The following is a 16335-nucleotide window of genomic DNA, read 5'->3' as shown; positions in this document are numbered from 1 at the left end:
TTTAAGTCAATCAAAAAAATTAAAATAAAATAAAATAAAATAAAATAAAATAAAATAAAATAAAATAAAATAACTTTGTTAAAAATGACTTTTTTCCCCCCAGAGTGAAATGTATTCCAAGCCTGGTGAGAACAGACTGTTAATCTCTTCATTTTATTGACCTACTTCAGTTTCAGCTCATTAAACACACACATTTTCAATGATCAAAAGAAAATGAACCAAATGTAACTTGCTACAACCTTACTAAATAAGAGAGCTATTCAAAAAGCAAATAAATCTGCACAGGTAATTTAATATTGACAATCTTCCATTTAAAGAATATATATGTAATGAGCAAGGACATCCACAGAAATAATGTTTACATTCCTTTGATCAATGAAGGCACAGTCTTGCTCTTGCTATCGGACTCCCTCTTGGTTCTTACCCTCTATCAAAAAGAATGTTGAAGAAATCATGAACTGTCCCTTGAAACTGTAAGATAAAGAAAAGCAAAATACTATGAGCTCTAAAAAGCTGGCTGCAAAAATTACTTAATTATATTGCCTATATACAATTATAAAGCTAAAATAAATTTGATGATCACAGCACAGAAGAGGAAACCCAATAACTCAAACCATCACCCTAATAAGAGTAATACACAATTTATTTAAAAAGAAACTGTTTATGGCTTCTAAACATATTTGAAATATATTTAAGCTCATAGCTGAACCATATCAAAATATGCATGTCTCATTAGCACTGACTTAAATAATCTTTCTATTTAGGTAGGATTTCCTAATACTTCTTGTCAGATATCCTAAATAAATAATCAACTACACTTCACATGGAGAAAAAAAAATTAGAGAGAGGTTCTAGAGACTAGGTGAGTTTTTCTAAAATTGGAATTGTTGGAAATACTCTGGAGACAGATTTTATCTGCTACCATATATCATGTTTTGTGATTTGTTTGCTTATTCTGAAAGGCTATGGTCTCTACACGTGGTCTGCATGGAGTCTGCACCCCACACTGGTATCTTTTAACAAACAATCGTCCCAGCTCAGGAATAATTCCATAGGTAAGTGATATGTGCTTTACGGCCAACATGAATTAACAAAGGTGGGAGATGGGGAAATTGAAGCATCTTCTAGTTCCTTACTATTAGTCGCCTAACAGAAAGAAACCACTTTGCAAAAAAGGGAAAAAGAAAAGAAAAAAATTTAAATAAAACACAAAACCACAATCCAGAGCCAAATATAAATTATATTTGGTCATCTTTATTTTTCTCCATTCTCCCAACAACACACAAATTAATGCTCGAAGTTAGATCAGTCACTGTCTATATGATGATAAAAATGTGTAAATGAATCCCTTAATGTTTAAATAATCTTTTCCTTTCAGGATGGACATTTGAGGAAACTTCCAGACATTTGTCTGGCAATTCATTTTATCTGTTTCAAAAATATTGGATAATGTAGATAAAAATTCCTTTAAGTTTAAACTTAAAAGGGCTGGGTCAGTTTATAGAATTTGTGGCAGAAGTACATAATATTAACTCCTTGAAAATAATTTACTCAACAGCACAACTAAGACCAGGTCAGAATATTTTTTAAAACCTCACCTCCACCATTTCCCATTCTAAAAATATTAAGCACAGAAAACATAAGTAAACACAATAAACTGAGTCTGTTAGGTAAGTACACATATAATATTAATTCTACAAATTAAAATTTATTTATTAACTTTGACCTAATCACAGAACATTAAGATCTATCAATCACAGACCCTACTTTCAAATAGCCTACAGTCTAGCAGAGGGAAAGAAATACATTCAAAATTAGTACTTTGAGTCCCTACCTTATATTAGAAATAACTAAGTTTTGATCTGTATGTGGTGGTTTGAGGATTCCAGGGCTGATCAAGGCAAAGACAGGACCTCAAGATGGTAGTAGTGTACACTGAACTTTATTTGAGTGGCACTTTGACAGGCTGCATGAGAAAGGATGTCCCTCTTAATAAGAGACCTTCCAGACTCAGTAGTGCAGGACCGCCACCTAGAAGAAGAAATCAGTAAGGACCCTCCCAGGAGAGAGGGGAACAGCAGAAGGGGCTCACATATCTCGTATCTTGGTGAGATCACTCAGTAGTAAGACAGAAGAAAGTCTCTGAGTCAGAGAGCTTTGAAGGGCAGCAGTAGCTTGGGGTCTTTTCCAGCCCCCAGGTATGCTTTAGCTATGGCTAGCAGATGCTAGGTGCAGTTTTGTGGAGTATGCAAAGCAAGCAGGCTCTAAGTGACTAAAAAAATGCTTATGTGAGCTCTATTTAAAGCAACTGGATGTGTAAAAATTTGAGTTTGGCACTGGAAGGCTTAGGGCTAATGGTCCCAATCTGACGTGAAGTAAAAAGACATACGGACCAATCTTAACCCATTTACCCAAAACCAGAAAAAACTTTAAAAATATCATTATATATAGTTAGCAGAATCTTGGATAGACTATCCTTCTGTGGACTTCTAAAGTTTAACTTAAGAATCAGAGAGGTTTGAGGGTGTAGCAAATTATTTAACAATTATTTCAATTCTTATTCCATGTCAGACACACTCTAGGCACCAGATATTCTTCGGTGAATAAGGTAACCAACATTCCTGGCTACATAATTTACAGGGCCCGTGCAAAATGGGAATGCCGGACTTTGTTCAGACTTCAGGATGGCAACAACAGAGCATTAAACCAAGCATGGAACCCTGTGTGACTGCACAGGTATCATGCCCATGGCTTTGGCAGACATGTTCTCTTGTCTCATCATGCACACAATCTAGTGGTGACAGAGCAACGGTAAAAAGAAAGAAAATAGGGCACCATGAAAGAAACAAAGGAAATTCTACAATAATGACTGGGGGAACAAAGGTCAGTGAACCTTGAGAAAAGCCTCTCCAAAGAGTTGACATTTCAGCTGAGATCTGAACCAGTCAGTTATATAATGTATGTATGTGTGAAGGAACCACAGGTTGGACAGTTTATGCCAACAGTTCTCAACCAGGATGATTCTGTCTCCTCTTGGACCTTTGGCAGCGTCTGGAAATATTCTTGGTTGTCACAACTTGTGGGGTAGGACATTGCTACTGGTAGCTAGTGGGTGATGGTCAGGGAAGCTTCTAACATCATACAATATATAAGACAGTCCCCTGCTCCTCACACAACAAAGAATAATCCAACCCCAAATGTCAGTGGTGCTGGCAATGAACCATCCTGATGCAGAATGGATGTAGGTGATGTGCAAAGCCATGAGTGGGGGAAGAATTTGTCACATTTGCCTTTTATGTTGTAGCCATGTGACTTTATGGTAGTGAATATTGGAGACCTCTATTTTCAACAACATGGTGGTACAGTGAAATACTATACTGTCACTTAAAAAAACATTTAGAAAGATATTTAAGGTCACGGAAATACTGATGTGTTTATAATGGTTACTAAGAAACATAAATGACTCTATATTCTTTCAAAAAATAATATTTATATGCTTAGCAGAAGACTGATGAGGGCGTGGAAAAGGTAATGCAAAGAGTTACTGGTGGTTATTTCTGCGTAGTAAATTTTGCTTTCTTTGTACTTTTCAGTACTTTGAATTTTCAAGAGAATGTATATTCTATCATAAAAACATGAAAATGCAAAATCTCATTTTCTTTCTATAAAATTGCGTTATGCATTCAACTTACATAGCAGCCATAAGTGAACTTGATATGGCTAATCAAAGACCTAGAGGGGATTATGCTAAGTGAAATAAGTCAGACAGAGAAAGACAAATACTGTATGATTTTACTTATATGTGAAATTTTTAAAAATGAAAAGACAAAGAGAAGCAGACTCATGCATACAGGAGATAAACTGTTGATTACCAGAGTGAAGAGGGGCTGGGGAATAGACAAAGGAGATAAAGGGGATTAAGATTTTTCAGTTGTAAAATAAAAAGTGATGGGATATAATGTACAACATAGGAAATTCAGTCAATATTACTGTAAAAATTTTATACGATCACAGATGGTAACTAGACTTATTGCAGGGATCATTTCATAATATGTAAAAATATAAAATCACTATAATGTACACCTGAAATCAACAGGATATTGTATGTCAGTTATACTGCAATAAAATGATTAAAATTCTAAAAAATTAAAAATCTTAAAAATAATTTTTAAAAGAAACAGTAAGTGTGAGCAAGGATGTGGAGAAAAAGGAACACTGGTGCACTGCTGATAGGAATACAAACTGGTGTAGCCACCGTGGAAGACAGTCTGAAGGTTTCTCAAAAAACTAAAAATACAGTACTCACACTACCGGGTATTTATCAAAGAATATGAAAACACTATTCAAAAGAATATATGGGGCAGCCCGGGTAGCTCAGTGGTGTAGCGCCGCCTTCAGCCCGGGGCGTGATCCTGGAGACCTGGGATGGAGTCCCACATCAGGCAGCCTGCATGGAGCCTGCTTCTCCCTCTGTCTGTGCTCTGCCTCTCTCTCTCTCTCTCTCTCTCTCATAAATAAATAAAATTTTAAAAAAAGAATCTATGCATTCCTATACTTATTGCAGCATTATTAATAATAGCTAAACTATGAAAGGAGCCCAAGTGCCCATCAACAGATGAATGGATAAAGAAGAAGTGAGATATATATATATATATAATATATAACATATATACATATATACAATAGAATATTATTTGTCCAGAAAAAAAACGAAATCTTGCCATTTGCAACAGCATGGATGGGTGGATCTAGAGAGTATGATGCTAAGTGAAATAAGTCAGAGAAAGACAAATGCCATAATGATTTCATTCATCTGTGGAATTTAAGAAATAAAACAAATGAACAAAGGAAAAAGAGAAGAGGGTGATAAACCAAAACAAACCCTTAAGTATGGAGAACAAAGAGAGAGTTACCAGGGCCGAGGAGTGAGGGGGATAGAGGAAATAGGTAAAGGGGATTGAGAGTAAATTGACCTTGTTGAGCACTGAGGAATATAGGGAACTTGTTGAATCACTACATCGTATACCTGAAACTAATACAACACTGTATCTTAACTACACTGAAATTAAAATAAAATCAAATAAATAATTTTTAAAATAATAGAATATAATAATAACATTTTTGAAAAGCTGCCCTATACACTGTGACCCATAGAAGAATGACTAATCACTTTAGGGTGATTTTAACAGTAACATTAGTAAAATTTGAAATTTCTAAAGCTGAAAAGAAGAATTGAGGTCGCAGTTGGTGTCTTTTCTTCTAGTTGAAGGTCAGGCTTTTATAAAAGAAGGGTAGATATGGAAAATGACAATTCTCTATTACAAGTAAAGCTATTGTTACTTAACCAACCAGATCAGTCACCACATTCATAGACAATCTATTCCAACAAAGCATATGACTGAAGTCTCTCATAACCCCATTTTAATCAAATGGGTTTATGGTTTCTTCAACAGTTACACCAAGAGGCCACTGATTTATAAATCACTTCTGTTTAAAAGAGGCCTCTGTTTGCTGGAATGTTGCTATTGGTGTTACACCAATTAATGACAAAAGAAATATTACAGACTTAGAAGGTGTCCTTATCAAACCTGGAATGTATATTACACACACACACACACACACACACACACACAAAGACAAGACAAAAATCTGTATTCCAGAAAGTCTTAGACAAGCTGGAAACTGGTTGGGGGAAGAATAGAATAATTATAAAATTATATAATTACAGAATACTATTCTTAAGTTCTCTAAACTGTACCTCTCCTAAAGCCAATTATACAAATACAAGATGTTGGACAGTTGGCAAATGGAACTTAAATTGTGGGATGAAGGTTGGATGGGAACACACACAACATTTATACTTGCTAGTAAGCTAATTATGAGGAACTAGGGTGTGAGTAGTACAATTCAGGCCCCTGAAGGACAGTCATACTTTATATATAGTCTTAAAGTAGAAAACCATACTCTTGTTCCTTTTTTTTTCATACTCTTGTTCTTCCATTAAGCAAATGAAACACAATTCTCGTAGCCCTTAAAGCACACACTCGATTTTGCAGAGGAGAAAGTGACAAGCTGCCCTGACACTGGACCAAGTCTTGATGTTTACAAGTCAACACAGATGACATGCGCAGATTTGGAAAGTAATGATGGGACAATGATGGGACCTGCCATGAGGCAGGAGAGCCACCAGGACACTCTGCAACCTCGAAAGACTCAGCAGCGCCCTCTTCTTTTTTTTTTTTTTTTTTTTAAGATTTATTTATTTATTCAGAGAGAGAGAGAGAGAGAGAGAGGGGCAGAGAGATAAGCAGGCTCCATGCAGGGAGCCTGACGTGGGACTCGATCCCGGGTCCCCAGGATCACACCCCAGGCTGCAGGTGGCACTAAACCACTAAGCCACCAGGGCTGCCCCCTCTTCTGACCAAAAAGACGGCTGCTGCTGCTGCTTCTGTAAGGACAACCACCTTAACCCCCCTTGCTCCTGAGCAAGTAATAAAGACCCTCAATTCCTGAACTGCCCTGCTTCATTCAACAGTCCTTGATACCACCTACCACAAGCCCAAATAGAGAAAGCCCTTTCCCAACTGCCCTTTACCAAGCACCCACAGCTCCTGTGGTGAATGAGTGCCCTCGCCACAGCAAGCAAGACAAGCCTAATTTGTTTGATTAGGGTTGTTTCTGAAAAGTTTTGGTAGATGGGCTTCAACACGAGGCAATCCTGATATTAATAATCTGCCCCAACATCAGACCATGGGTTCCTCTTATGGCCTTGGAAATTTGATCACCACAACTATGTTACTCAATTAGCATAAAGGGCTAAATTCATTAGAAACAACAGTCCCAATTTGAGATTACAGTCCATGAATGACTATGGCCACCAACCAGATCACTGTATAAATCCCTAAACAGCCCCTACATGCTCTACTTTGTCTCCCTGAATCCAGACTGCAGAACCATGGCTGTGGTAGTGGAAGCAATAGCTCTGGACTCTGCAGCCAGCAGCAAACACAGCTCTGTTTCTTAGAGCCTCCATTAGTTCACGGAAATATATACATTCACATATATATTTACCATAACCTAATAAAAAACATTTAGATAGGTTTCTTAGAGCTTCCATTAGCTCATGAAAAGAAAAATAAAAGACCCACTATAACCTAATATATTCCATTTTGAATAGAAACTTCTTTCCCAATTTGTGACTGAAAAAACACTATTCATTATAAAAACATCTTCTGATGTATAGAGATCTAAAACTAAGATTTCACCCTTAATAGCCAAGTCTAGTTAAAATCAAGACACTAAATAAAAAACTGTAATGATAACAGCATTTTGTGAGCACTTACTATGTGCCTAGATTTGTGCTATTTTACACACACACACACATTATTTCATTTCATCCCCGCAACAACCCTTTAAGAACGAATATTTCCATCTTATAGATGATGAAACAGAGGTTTGAAGAGGATAATCAATCAACCTAGGTCCCACAACTACAAGGGGCAGGTTTTAAAACCCATCTGTGGGGAAGCCTGGGTGGCTCAGCAGATAAGCGCCTGCCTTCAGCCCAGGGAGTGATCCTGGAGTCCTGAGATCGAGTCCCACATCAGGCTGCCTGCATGGAGCCTGCCTCTCTCTCTACCTATGTCTCTGCCTCTCTCTCTCTCTCTCTCTCTCTCTCTCTCTCTGTGTGTGTGTGTGTGTGTGTTTGTCTTGTGAATAAATAAATAAATAAAATCTTAAAAAAAAAAAAAAAAACGTCGTTCCAAACTCCAAGGTTACCAGGTAGATTGCTTCCGTTGGGTGTGAGAATGAATCAACACTGTCCTTGAAGCAATTATAAGATTGGATCTAAGGAAAGCATTTAAATAAAACTATACAGCACGAAATGTCCTTTAGTATTAGATTTTCATTTTGCCACATCAAGTTTATTCTTATTATCCCATTTATGGGCAAAAACAACCAAGAAACCGTTATCTTTCACAAACTACTTGTACCAATGAACATCCACTTTTTAAAAACCAGTTGGTATATAAATTACTTGAATGTAGTCTTGGATTTTTTTATATGCTTCTCCTTTCTGAATTACCTTCTTAAAAAAAGGGAAAGAATGCAAGTGTGAACAATGCATGTGTGAAGAGAATTTCAACGGGAAGGCATTATCCCTCCTCCCCAATAAATAAAATAAAAATAAAAGGACCTTTAAAAGACACTTTTACTAAGGTTTTTTTTTTTTTCCTGAATAAAATAAACAAGAGCAAAGGGCACCTTGACTGCTACTTAGGAAATAAAATCAGAACGCAGGGAAATCTGTAATTCTAATCACATTTACACCTTCTCTCCTTTTTTAAATTTCTCATCCAACATCCTTAGGAGCTCAATAGGCTTAAAAGAATTGGAGCAGGGTAGAGAACAAAGGTGAGGGGAATCTGAGAAACGACTTGAATGGCTGTTCTCATCATTTTAATAATTCCAACTTGGGTAACATAGTTTTCAAAAGATGTAAAAGTCACAAATGCAGGAAGAAACTATAAAAAGTTGTTCTACCTGCTTGTGTCATAAAAATGGCATTCTGACTAGACCTCTCAGGAATTAACCACTTGTGGACAGTGAATGAAGAAAGCACACACATTTTCAAGGAAACAAGTATCAAATTTAAATGTATGAGGTTTGTTTGTTTGTTTGTTTGTTTGTTTTTAGAGGGCCAGAGGGAGAAGGAGAGAAAGAAGTTTAAGCAGGCACCATGCCCAGCCCAGTATAGAGCCCGACCGACCTCAGGACCCTGAGATCATGACCTGAGCCGAAACGGTAAGTCCAACGTTTTACTGACCGAGACATCCAGGCACCCCCTAAATATATTAGCTTTAGTCAATGAAAGCCCATAAGCCCCCAAAATATGTTTATTACAAGGAATATCAATATTTGCATTCCTACATGGAAATGACTACTTATATAAACTATTGTTCTCTCTTGAGATTGAAGATGATGTTAGAAAATAAGATGCCTGACTGGGGATGGGGGGTGCACCTGGGTGCCTCAGTGGTTGACCGTCTGCCTTTGGCTCAGGGTGTGATGCCGGGGTCCTGGGATCAAGTCCCTCATCAGGCCCCCCATGGGGAGCCTGCTTCTCCCTCTGCCTCTCTCTGTGTCTCTCAGTAATAAATAAATAAAATCTTAAAGAAAAGAAAGAAATTAAGATGCCCAACTACTATACTCAATCAAGCTAAATGTTACAGATCATATATAAATATAAAAATAAAGAAAAACAGTTATGAAGTACATAGTATACTCAATTTGGGAATGAGACCATTATAGTGGGAAGAAGAGAAGCATCAATGTAAAAAAAAATAGTTCAGTATTTCATTTAAATATTCAAATAAAGCAAGGACTAAATATACGGAGACAAGAATGACTCTAACCAAGGCGATTTTAATTCAGAATAATCCTTTCATGTGACTTTTTTTTTAAAGCAAAATCAAGAGAATTTAGTCCTTTTCACAGCTCCACTGACACCCCTACAAGTGCAACCCTGCACAGCCCCTTTGGTATGTACTGCCATGATTCTTCCATTACATTAAGCCACAGATTTAAAAAAAAAAAAAATGTCTTAGCAAAGGGGACCATCCAGAATGTTTTAGAAAAGAAGGTGCTTCCCATCCTGGCTCTTTTTTAGGGGTCACATGTATCAAATGCAAATAAGGACATCATTTCCTTCTCTATAGGGCAGAGCTTCAGCTTCCCCTTATATCCTGGTAAAAAGGTATGCCAGTGATTGATACTCCGGAAAGTTCCTCTTCAAAAGAGATGAAATATGCACCAGATTCTAGAAATGTGACACCTAATCAGTGTGTTGCATTCAGCAGGCTACCAGAAATACTGAGCTATGAGAAGGGCCATGAAATCAAGGCCTTACTGGGGAGCTGTCAACGTTTCCTGAACACAATCAGCCAAAATTATGGCATTTGTGGGGCAAAATCTAATAATGCAGGTCAGGATTTCATAAGCTCCATGCCTTCACCCTGTCCCCCTCCCCAAAACAAACTCCCACTTTAGTAGTATTAGCTACTGATAAGTGAGGTTTAGTTTTTTTTAATAAAAAGAAATGCACTGATACACGAGAACAGGTTTATAAGAGGATAGGTACTATCGTTTGAGGAGAGAATTGCCCTAAGCTGAGAATATCAACTCTTTTGTTTCAATTAATATAGGGGGGGAAAAGCACCTAGTACTGAACAGGCATTCAAAGAAATACCTGAAATATCTCAAATATTAGAGACTGGTCATGTAAACGAAAATGGATTCAGTGTTCCCAAATGTCTAGATTTTCATTGTAGGATGACTGGGAGAATTGGGTTCACAACTAGCAAAGCAATCAAGCAAGACAGCCACAGCTCCATGGTGCTAAGAGCACGTCTCTTAGCCCTAAAAACTCAGGCAGGGGACGAATTTTAGATCCAAGCATCCTCTACAAATTCCTTATCCAACCAATAAGCTCACAGCATTCGTCTGTGTGTCGACTTCACAGTCAGGGTGCATTGCTCCAGTAAGACCGTAGCTTCAGACACCTGCTACTGCGTTTGAGAACTAAGACCGAGCCGTGCAGACCGCAGGTAAACTGGAAATCTCGCCGGCGGAAGGCATGTGCGCCGGGGGGCGGGGGGCAGGGCTGAAGGTGCCGGCACAGCGCGCGGGCCAGAAGCGGATCTACGCGGCTCCCATCACGGTCTTCTTGCCCCTTCATCTGGGGTGTACGGCTCATCCGGGTCAGCGGGGGGCTTCCCGACGCGTTCGACCTGGTCGCCGGCTGCCCCCCCACACCGCAGGCGGTCCGAGACACGCTGGGCAGTTCGGGGTCCCGCAGGCAGGGCCCGCTGCGGGCGCGCGGGGAGGCGGCTCGGGGTCACGCACAGCGCGCGTTCGGGGTCCGAGTCCTAATTAAAAGGGAGAGCGGCTGCCCTAGGCAGTGCCCCAGTCTCCGGCAGAGGAGAGCGCAAGGCTTGTGATTTTAGCATCAAACTCGCAGCGACCGACCAACTCTGTCACCGCGGAGAAGGCAGCAAACCGGGCCCCCGGCGGGGCGGCGCTGGAATCCGCTCGCGGCGGCCCGCTCCGCCCGCTGGAAGCCCCACACCGCGCGGCCCGCTCCGCCCGCCTCTCCCTCCGCGTCGGCGGAGACCAGGGAGCCCGCGCGGCCGCCAGACGCCCGCGGCCCCGCTCAGCCGCACCCGCGCTCGGCGGCTCACCCGAGCTCGCCCAGAGCCCTCCTCGCGCCCCCAGGCTCCCCTCGCCCGGCCGGAGCGCCGGAAAGCTCGTCCTCCCGCGAACCGCCACCCGAGAGCCCCGCAGCGCCGAGCGGGCGCTCAGGGCGCCCCCGGCCCGCGTCCAGGCGCAGCGCCCCGCGCCCGCGCGCCCGCCTCACCTGCCCGCGGCGAATCCGGGAGCCCCTTGACGGCTCCCACCAGGCGCCACTGGAAAAGTTTCCGAACTTCTTCGCAGCTCTGCGTTCCCTCGCTCCGAGGAGACCCAACCAGGGCCAGGAGCAGGAGACAGCAACACCCCGCGCGCCAGCTCCGCGCGTCCATCCTCGGTGTCCCCGTCGCCCCTTCCCACGAGGTGGACACCACTCCCCCGCGCGCCCGGCTTTGCAGGCGCTGGAAAAGGCTCGGCGGTCGCGGTTCCCGAAAGGTGCAAGCTGGCGGCCGGCGTTCCCGGGCCGTTTTGGGACACCGGCTTCACCTGGGGGCACTTGGCTTTCTCCGGAGGAGCCCCTAGACTGAGACAGCAGAGTTCTCCAGCTAAGCGCCGTGGGTCTCCCTCTCCCGCGGGGGCGCGTTGGCGCTGCACCAGGGAGGAAAACGGCTGGAGCCGCACGGAGCCCGAGAGCATCCGGCTCCCGCCGCCGCGGCCGCGGGCTCAGCCAGCAGCAGCCAACCTGGGACGCGCCCGCCCGCCGCGCTCCGCGGGCAAGCCCCGCCCCCACGGCCCGCCCCGCGCCCAGGCTCCGCCCCCGCGCCCAGGCTCCGCCCCGCGCCCCGCCCCCGGCGCGCGTCCCGGGCCGCACCCACCTTCCCGCTGTCACCGCGGGCCCCCGCGGGAGAGACCTCGGAGCCGCCTCCCCGACACCAGAGCCGGGCGGCGCTTTCCCGGTCCTTCCCGAGGAACGACGGGCTGATGGAGATGGAAAGGAGAGCGAGCGTGCGAAGAGGTTCCGAGAAGAGAAGGGATGAGGAAGGCCAGCTGGAAGTAGCATGAAATACTCGCCTGGAAGTCGAGGTCTTCGGTCCGGAGGAATGTGTATTGGAAACTGCATGAAATGGCATCTGGGCACAGTCCACGGGCAAAAAGCCTGCAGTGGAAGGTCCCAACTCAGAGGCTTGATAGCATCTATAAAAGATGTTCAGAGGGTACATGAGAAGTTAACTTCTTAAAAATTGGTTCATGTTACTGCCTTGGAACACTCACTGTGATCCTCTGCAAGAATGCAGAAGTCGTAAGAATTGCATTCAGACTCTATCAGGTTCTTATTATCGCGGTAAAGTCCAGCTTATTCTCCTGTCAGCCTTAGCCTCATCTTTTACTTCCGTCCTTCCTATCTCTATGGGCCCTTCTGAGCTTTATCACCTCTGGAGTTGTTTTTAAAGACATTTCTCAAGAACTTCTACGATAAGAGTGCTCAGGGGAGTTTCTAAAAAGGAAGATAGGAAAAAAAATGAAGACTTTGAGTGATTTAAAAGTGACAACGGAATTCGGTCGGTTTACAATTTATAAAAAACCATCGACCATGAGTGGGTCAGGTGGATTTTCTAAATGTGATTGACGCAACACTAAGCCTATGAGTGACAAGCATCTCTTCATCTAAAGGCATCTGAGGATAGTACTACTCCAGTTAAACAAAACTACTTCAAAGCATGAGGCAGGGTGGACTATAAATGCCTCAACCACTTAAAAGGAATTTAATCTCAAATTGGAACCCTTGCCAAGAGATAGAGATGAATAATTTGAAGTCTTAGTTAAGTGTCATGGGACTTTTAATGACCATTTGACTGTCAAAGGCAGCACTCTCAGGAGCAGATTGCTTGCTTTAAAACCATTCCAGGGAAATGGCTGAGATACTTCTTCAGTGATATAGTGCTCACTTGGCTTTTGACATCAATTCCATGAATACTAGATTTTTTTTTTTTTGGAGAAGCTCTCTTAATAGATGAGAATTGAAAAAAAAAATCAGCTGCTTTTAAATTCAAGGACTTCAAGAAAAGATTTACATATGTATCCTAAGGGGAGCCTGGAGAAACTTCCCCCATAGACTTCTTCTGTAGCCACCAAGCATGGAAAGATTGCCTGAGTCAACTATATATATCTATCAGAAGAACAAGAAGAATGACCATAAAGATGTGTATAGTGCCTAGGTGACAGTCCTCTACATGCTTTATATGGATACTAAGTCATTCACTTAATCTTTAGAACAACCCTATAATGTTGGGTTGACTACTATTATTCTAACCTATTGGTTACATTCAGTAACAGCAAAGGTGGTTTATTAATTTATCAGACTTTTTACTAGTAATTATATATAATTTTTAATCTATGGAATTTTATTCTACTAGAATTCCTTCTGTGTCAACATAAGGCTAATAAATCCCCAGGTTTTACTGAAACTTTTTTTCTTTACCAAGATCTCTCCTTGATAGATTTGGTCATCATATAGTATTACCATTAAAAGAATCCTTAGAGATTACCTGGTACAATTCACTCACTTGGAATTTCTGAAACAATTTGTCTTGCAAGGGTAAAATCACAAACACAACTGAGATTTATTGATGGTTCAGTAAAAACTAATCAACTAACAAATATTGATTGAATACATACTAAATATAAAAAAACAAACCAGTGGCTAGGCATAATAGAGATTATAGAGACATGTAAGCAAGTTCTCTTTGTTTTTGCCATTTATTTCAACAAAACAAGTAGGTGGGAAGTTATATAAAAATGGGGTAGGGGCTAATGAGAAATTAGCCCATATAAAATGTTCCACCCAACAATTACAAAAAATAGATATTTATATCTACTTTTTATTCCATATTGCTACCACAGTAGATGAGCCAAATTGGCTTGGAGGGCTTGTTTCCCTAGAAGTATCCTTATGCCAGGACCCAAGCAAACCAAACTGTATGCGCCAGCTCTGTTGTGACACTTCAAGACAAGTTTCCTTCTTCCAACCAGAATGCAATACCAAAGTGCTTTTTGTATGAACATTCTAGAACAACCTCTACATATTATATTAAAACCAATCATTTTTTCAATTTACCTCTAAATATTACAGATGAAGCTAGGGAGAAATTTCCTTCTTTTGATAAGTGATAATGGCTCTTTTTTCAAAGGTTATTCAGTAAACATTTATTGAATGCCTTTTATCTAATAGGCATGTGGTTTGCTTTTGAAATACCAATACTGTTAAATAGGAGAATCTTTAAATGGGCTTTATTTTAAATACACCTTTGGATCTTCTAAATGCAAAGCTTCCAAGAAACCATCTAAAATGTGTCAACTCATGACCTTGTAAAGAGAAATGAAAAAATTTGGGTATGATTTAGGTGATCTTAATGACATCACATTGCCGTCAATTCTGACAATTGCTTTAGACTAAGACTGGACACTGGTTAGCTCACCCTCAGAAGCTGGTTGGGGTAACCTGTGTACCAAATCAATAATAGCTAATATCCATTAAGTGCTTACAGGTATTCTCTCATTTAATACCCCACCCTATGAGACAGTGACTATTATATTACTAATGAGAAAACAGCAGTACAAAGAGATTAAGTAACCTTCAGAAGCTGTGTATCTGATAAGAGCCAAAATGTAAGCCAGGCATGCCAACTCCTTGCACATTCTATTGCCTCGGACAAAACCGTTACTTCTTTTTGGCTCCAGCAGGGGCTTTGGGAGGCAGGCTTTTTTATGATAGACTCAACCTATCATAAATGGGTAGAACCCTGATACTCGCTGCTATTCCTCATGTACAACAAGCTTGAACTCATCTCTGTAGGGGTCCAGAGCCCTGCAGTGACTCTATTCTGGCCCAAAAAGTGCCTCACTTGGTACTAGCTGCCTGAGGTAGTAATCGCTCTTCCCTTGTTCTTCCACTAAACTTTAAATTGTGAGAACTGTACTGTCCCTATGTGCTGCCTTGACATCTTTGAGCCTTATAGGGTCCCAAAAGTTTAGCTATGAGTTCTGTTCTTACCAGATATGATCCCCCCTCACCCCCACTCACCCCACATCCAACAGGAAAGGCTCTCTCCCTGGTCAACTCCAGTATCAGTCACACCACCTCCATCCCACCTTATTTTCAACCTAAGCCATCTCCCCTCATCCTTCCTTGGGAACTAAGGGTCACCTCACCCACCCTCCTTTCTCTACAAAGCCTGCCTCCCAAAGCCTCTGCTGGTTCACTCTGCTCCCAAGTACAACCCAGAGGGCCCTGTGTGGGGTATGGTATTCTCCTCCCCTGGACTATGAGTATATGTGACTAATAAACTGCGTGAATCTCATCCATCTGTTGTCTTGTATTTGGCCAAAAGTTTGGGATAAATTGGAGGTGGTTAGAACAAAATATCCTCAATACATGTGCTTCCACTTAGCTATTGCCAAAAAAAAAAAAAAAAAAAAAAAATCCAGACTTTTGCCTTGCCCTACCTCCTACCTCTCCCAAATGCAGCCTCTATTCCCCTAGCTGCCCAACTAAAGGCAGCCAAATTGGAGGTAAGGAATTTCTGCCACCAAGTAACCAGAAAGAAATTGAAGGATCCTACCCTGATGTCTCCCCAGGTTCAGAGCAATGGTTGAGAAAAAGCTGCCTGCAAGAGAGAACTCATAGCAAAGTATAACATTCCATAAAATACTCAAAACCAGACACCAGGTTGAAATTTACATGGAAATCAGAAACACATTTTCCAGCAGAGTCTTTCTAAAAATATGTATCTACTGCTAATGTATATTTTCAATTTGAAAATTCTCATCTTCTAATCACCAGTACATATTCATCCATAATTTTGAAATGCATTAGATGCATTTATGTCATTATTTCATAGTAATTATGTTTTAAGGCAAAGCATTCTATGAACAAACAGCATTCTATGAACAAACTGCTCCTGTATGGAAATTTCAAAAGTATTTTAAACTGTATTTAATTTTACAGGTTTTGTATTTTAATCTCTACTGAAAGACATTTCTTTTAGAGAATTACTGAGAAATAAAAATATTAGTTGCTTTGTAAATAAGAATGAAAGTATTGATAAAAATACTAAGAAAAGAAAGCAGGAACACTCAAGGAGTTTATTA

The 16335-nt window shown here is 41.1% G+C and overlaps 1 protein-coding gene across 5 annotated transcripts in view; it reads right to left on the bottom strand.

Moving 5' to 3' along the window:
* GPC5 (glypican 5) overlaps positions 1-11928 on the bottom strand; it is a 1341373-nt gene extending 1329445 nt beyond the window's left edge. For all 5 annotated transcript variants that reach the window (XR_003133900.3, XM_025441003.3, XM_025441004.3 and 2 more), the window contains exon 1: positions 11417-11928. Coding sequence is in view for 4 of the 5 variants with exons in the window: in XM_025441003.3 (XP_025296788.3) it covers positions 11417-11579 (163 nt within the window). In the remaining variant the exon portion in view is untranslated. The remainder of the gene's footprint in view (positions 1-11416) is intronic.
* Between the last annotated feature and the right edge of the window lie 4407 nt (positions 11929-16335).

This window comes from Canis lupus, chromosome 22 (genome assembly GCF_003254725.2).
Source record: "Canis lupus dingo isolate Sandy chromosome 22, ASM325472v2, whole genome shotgun sequence".
NCBI lineage: Eukaryota > Metazoa > Chordata > Mammalia > Carnivora > Canidae > Canis > Canis lupus.
The sequence above is the reverse complement of the archived record's forward strand: the minus strand, read 5'-3'. Positions and strand labels throughout refer to the sequence as shown.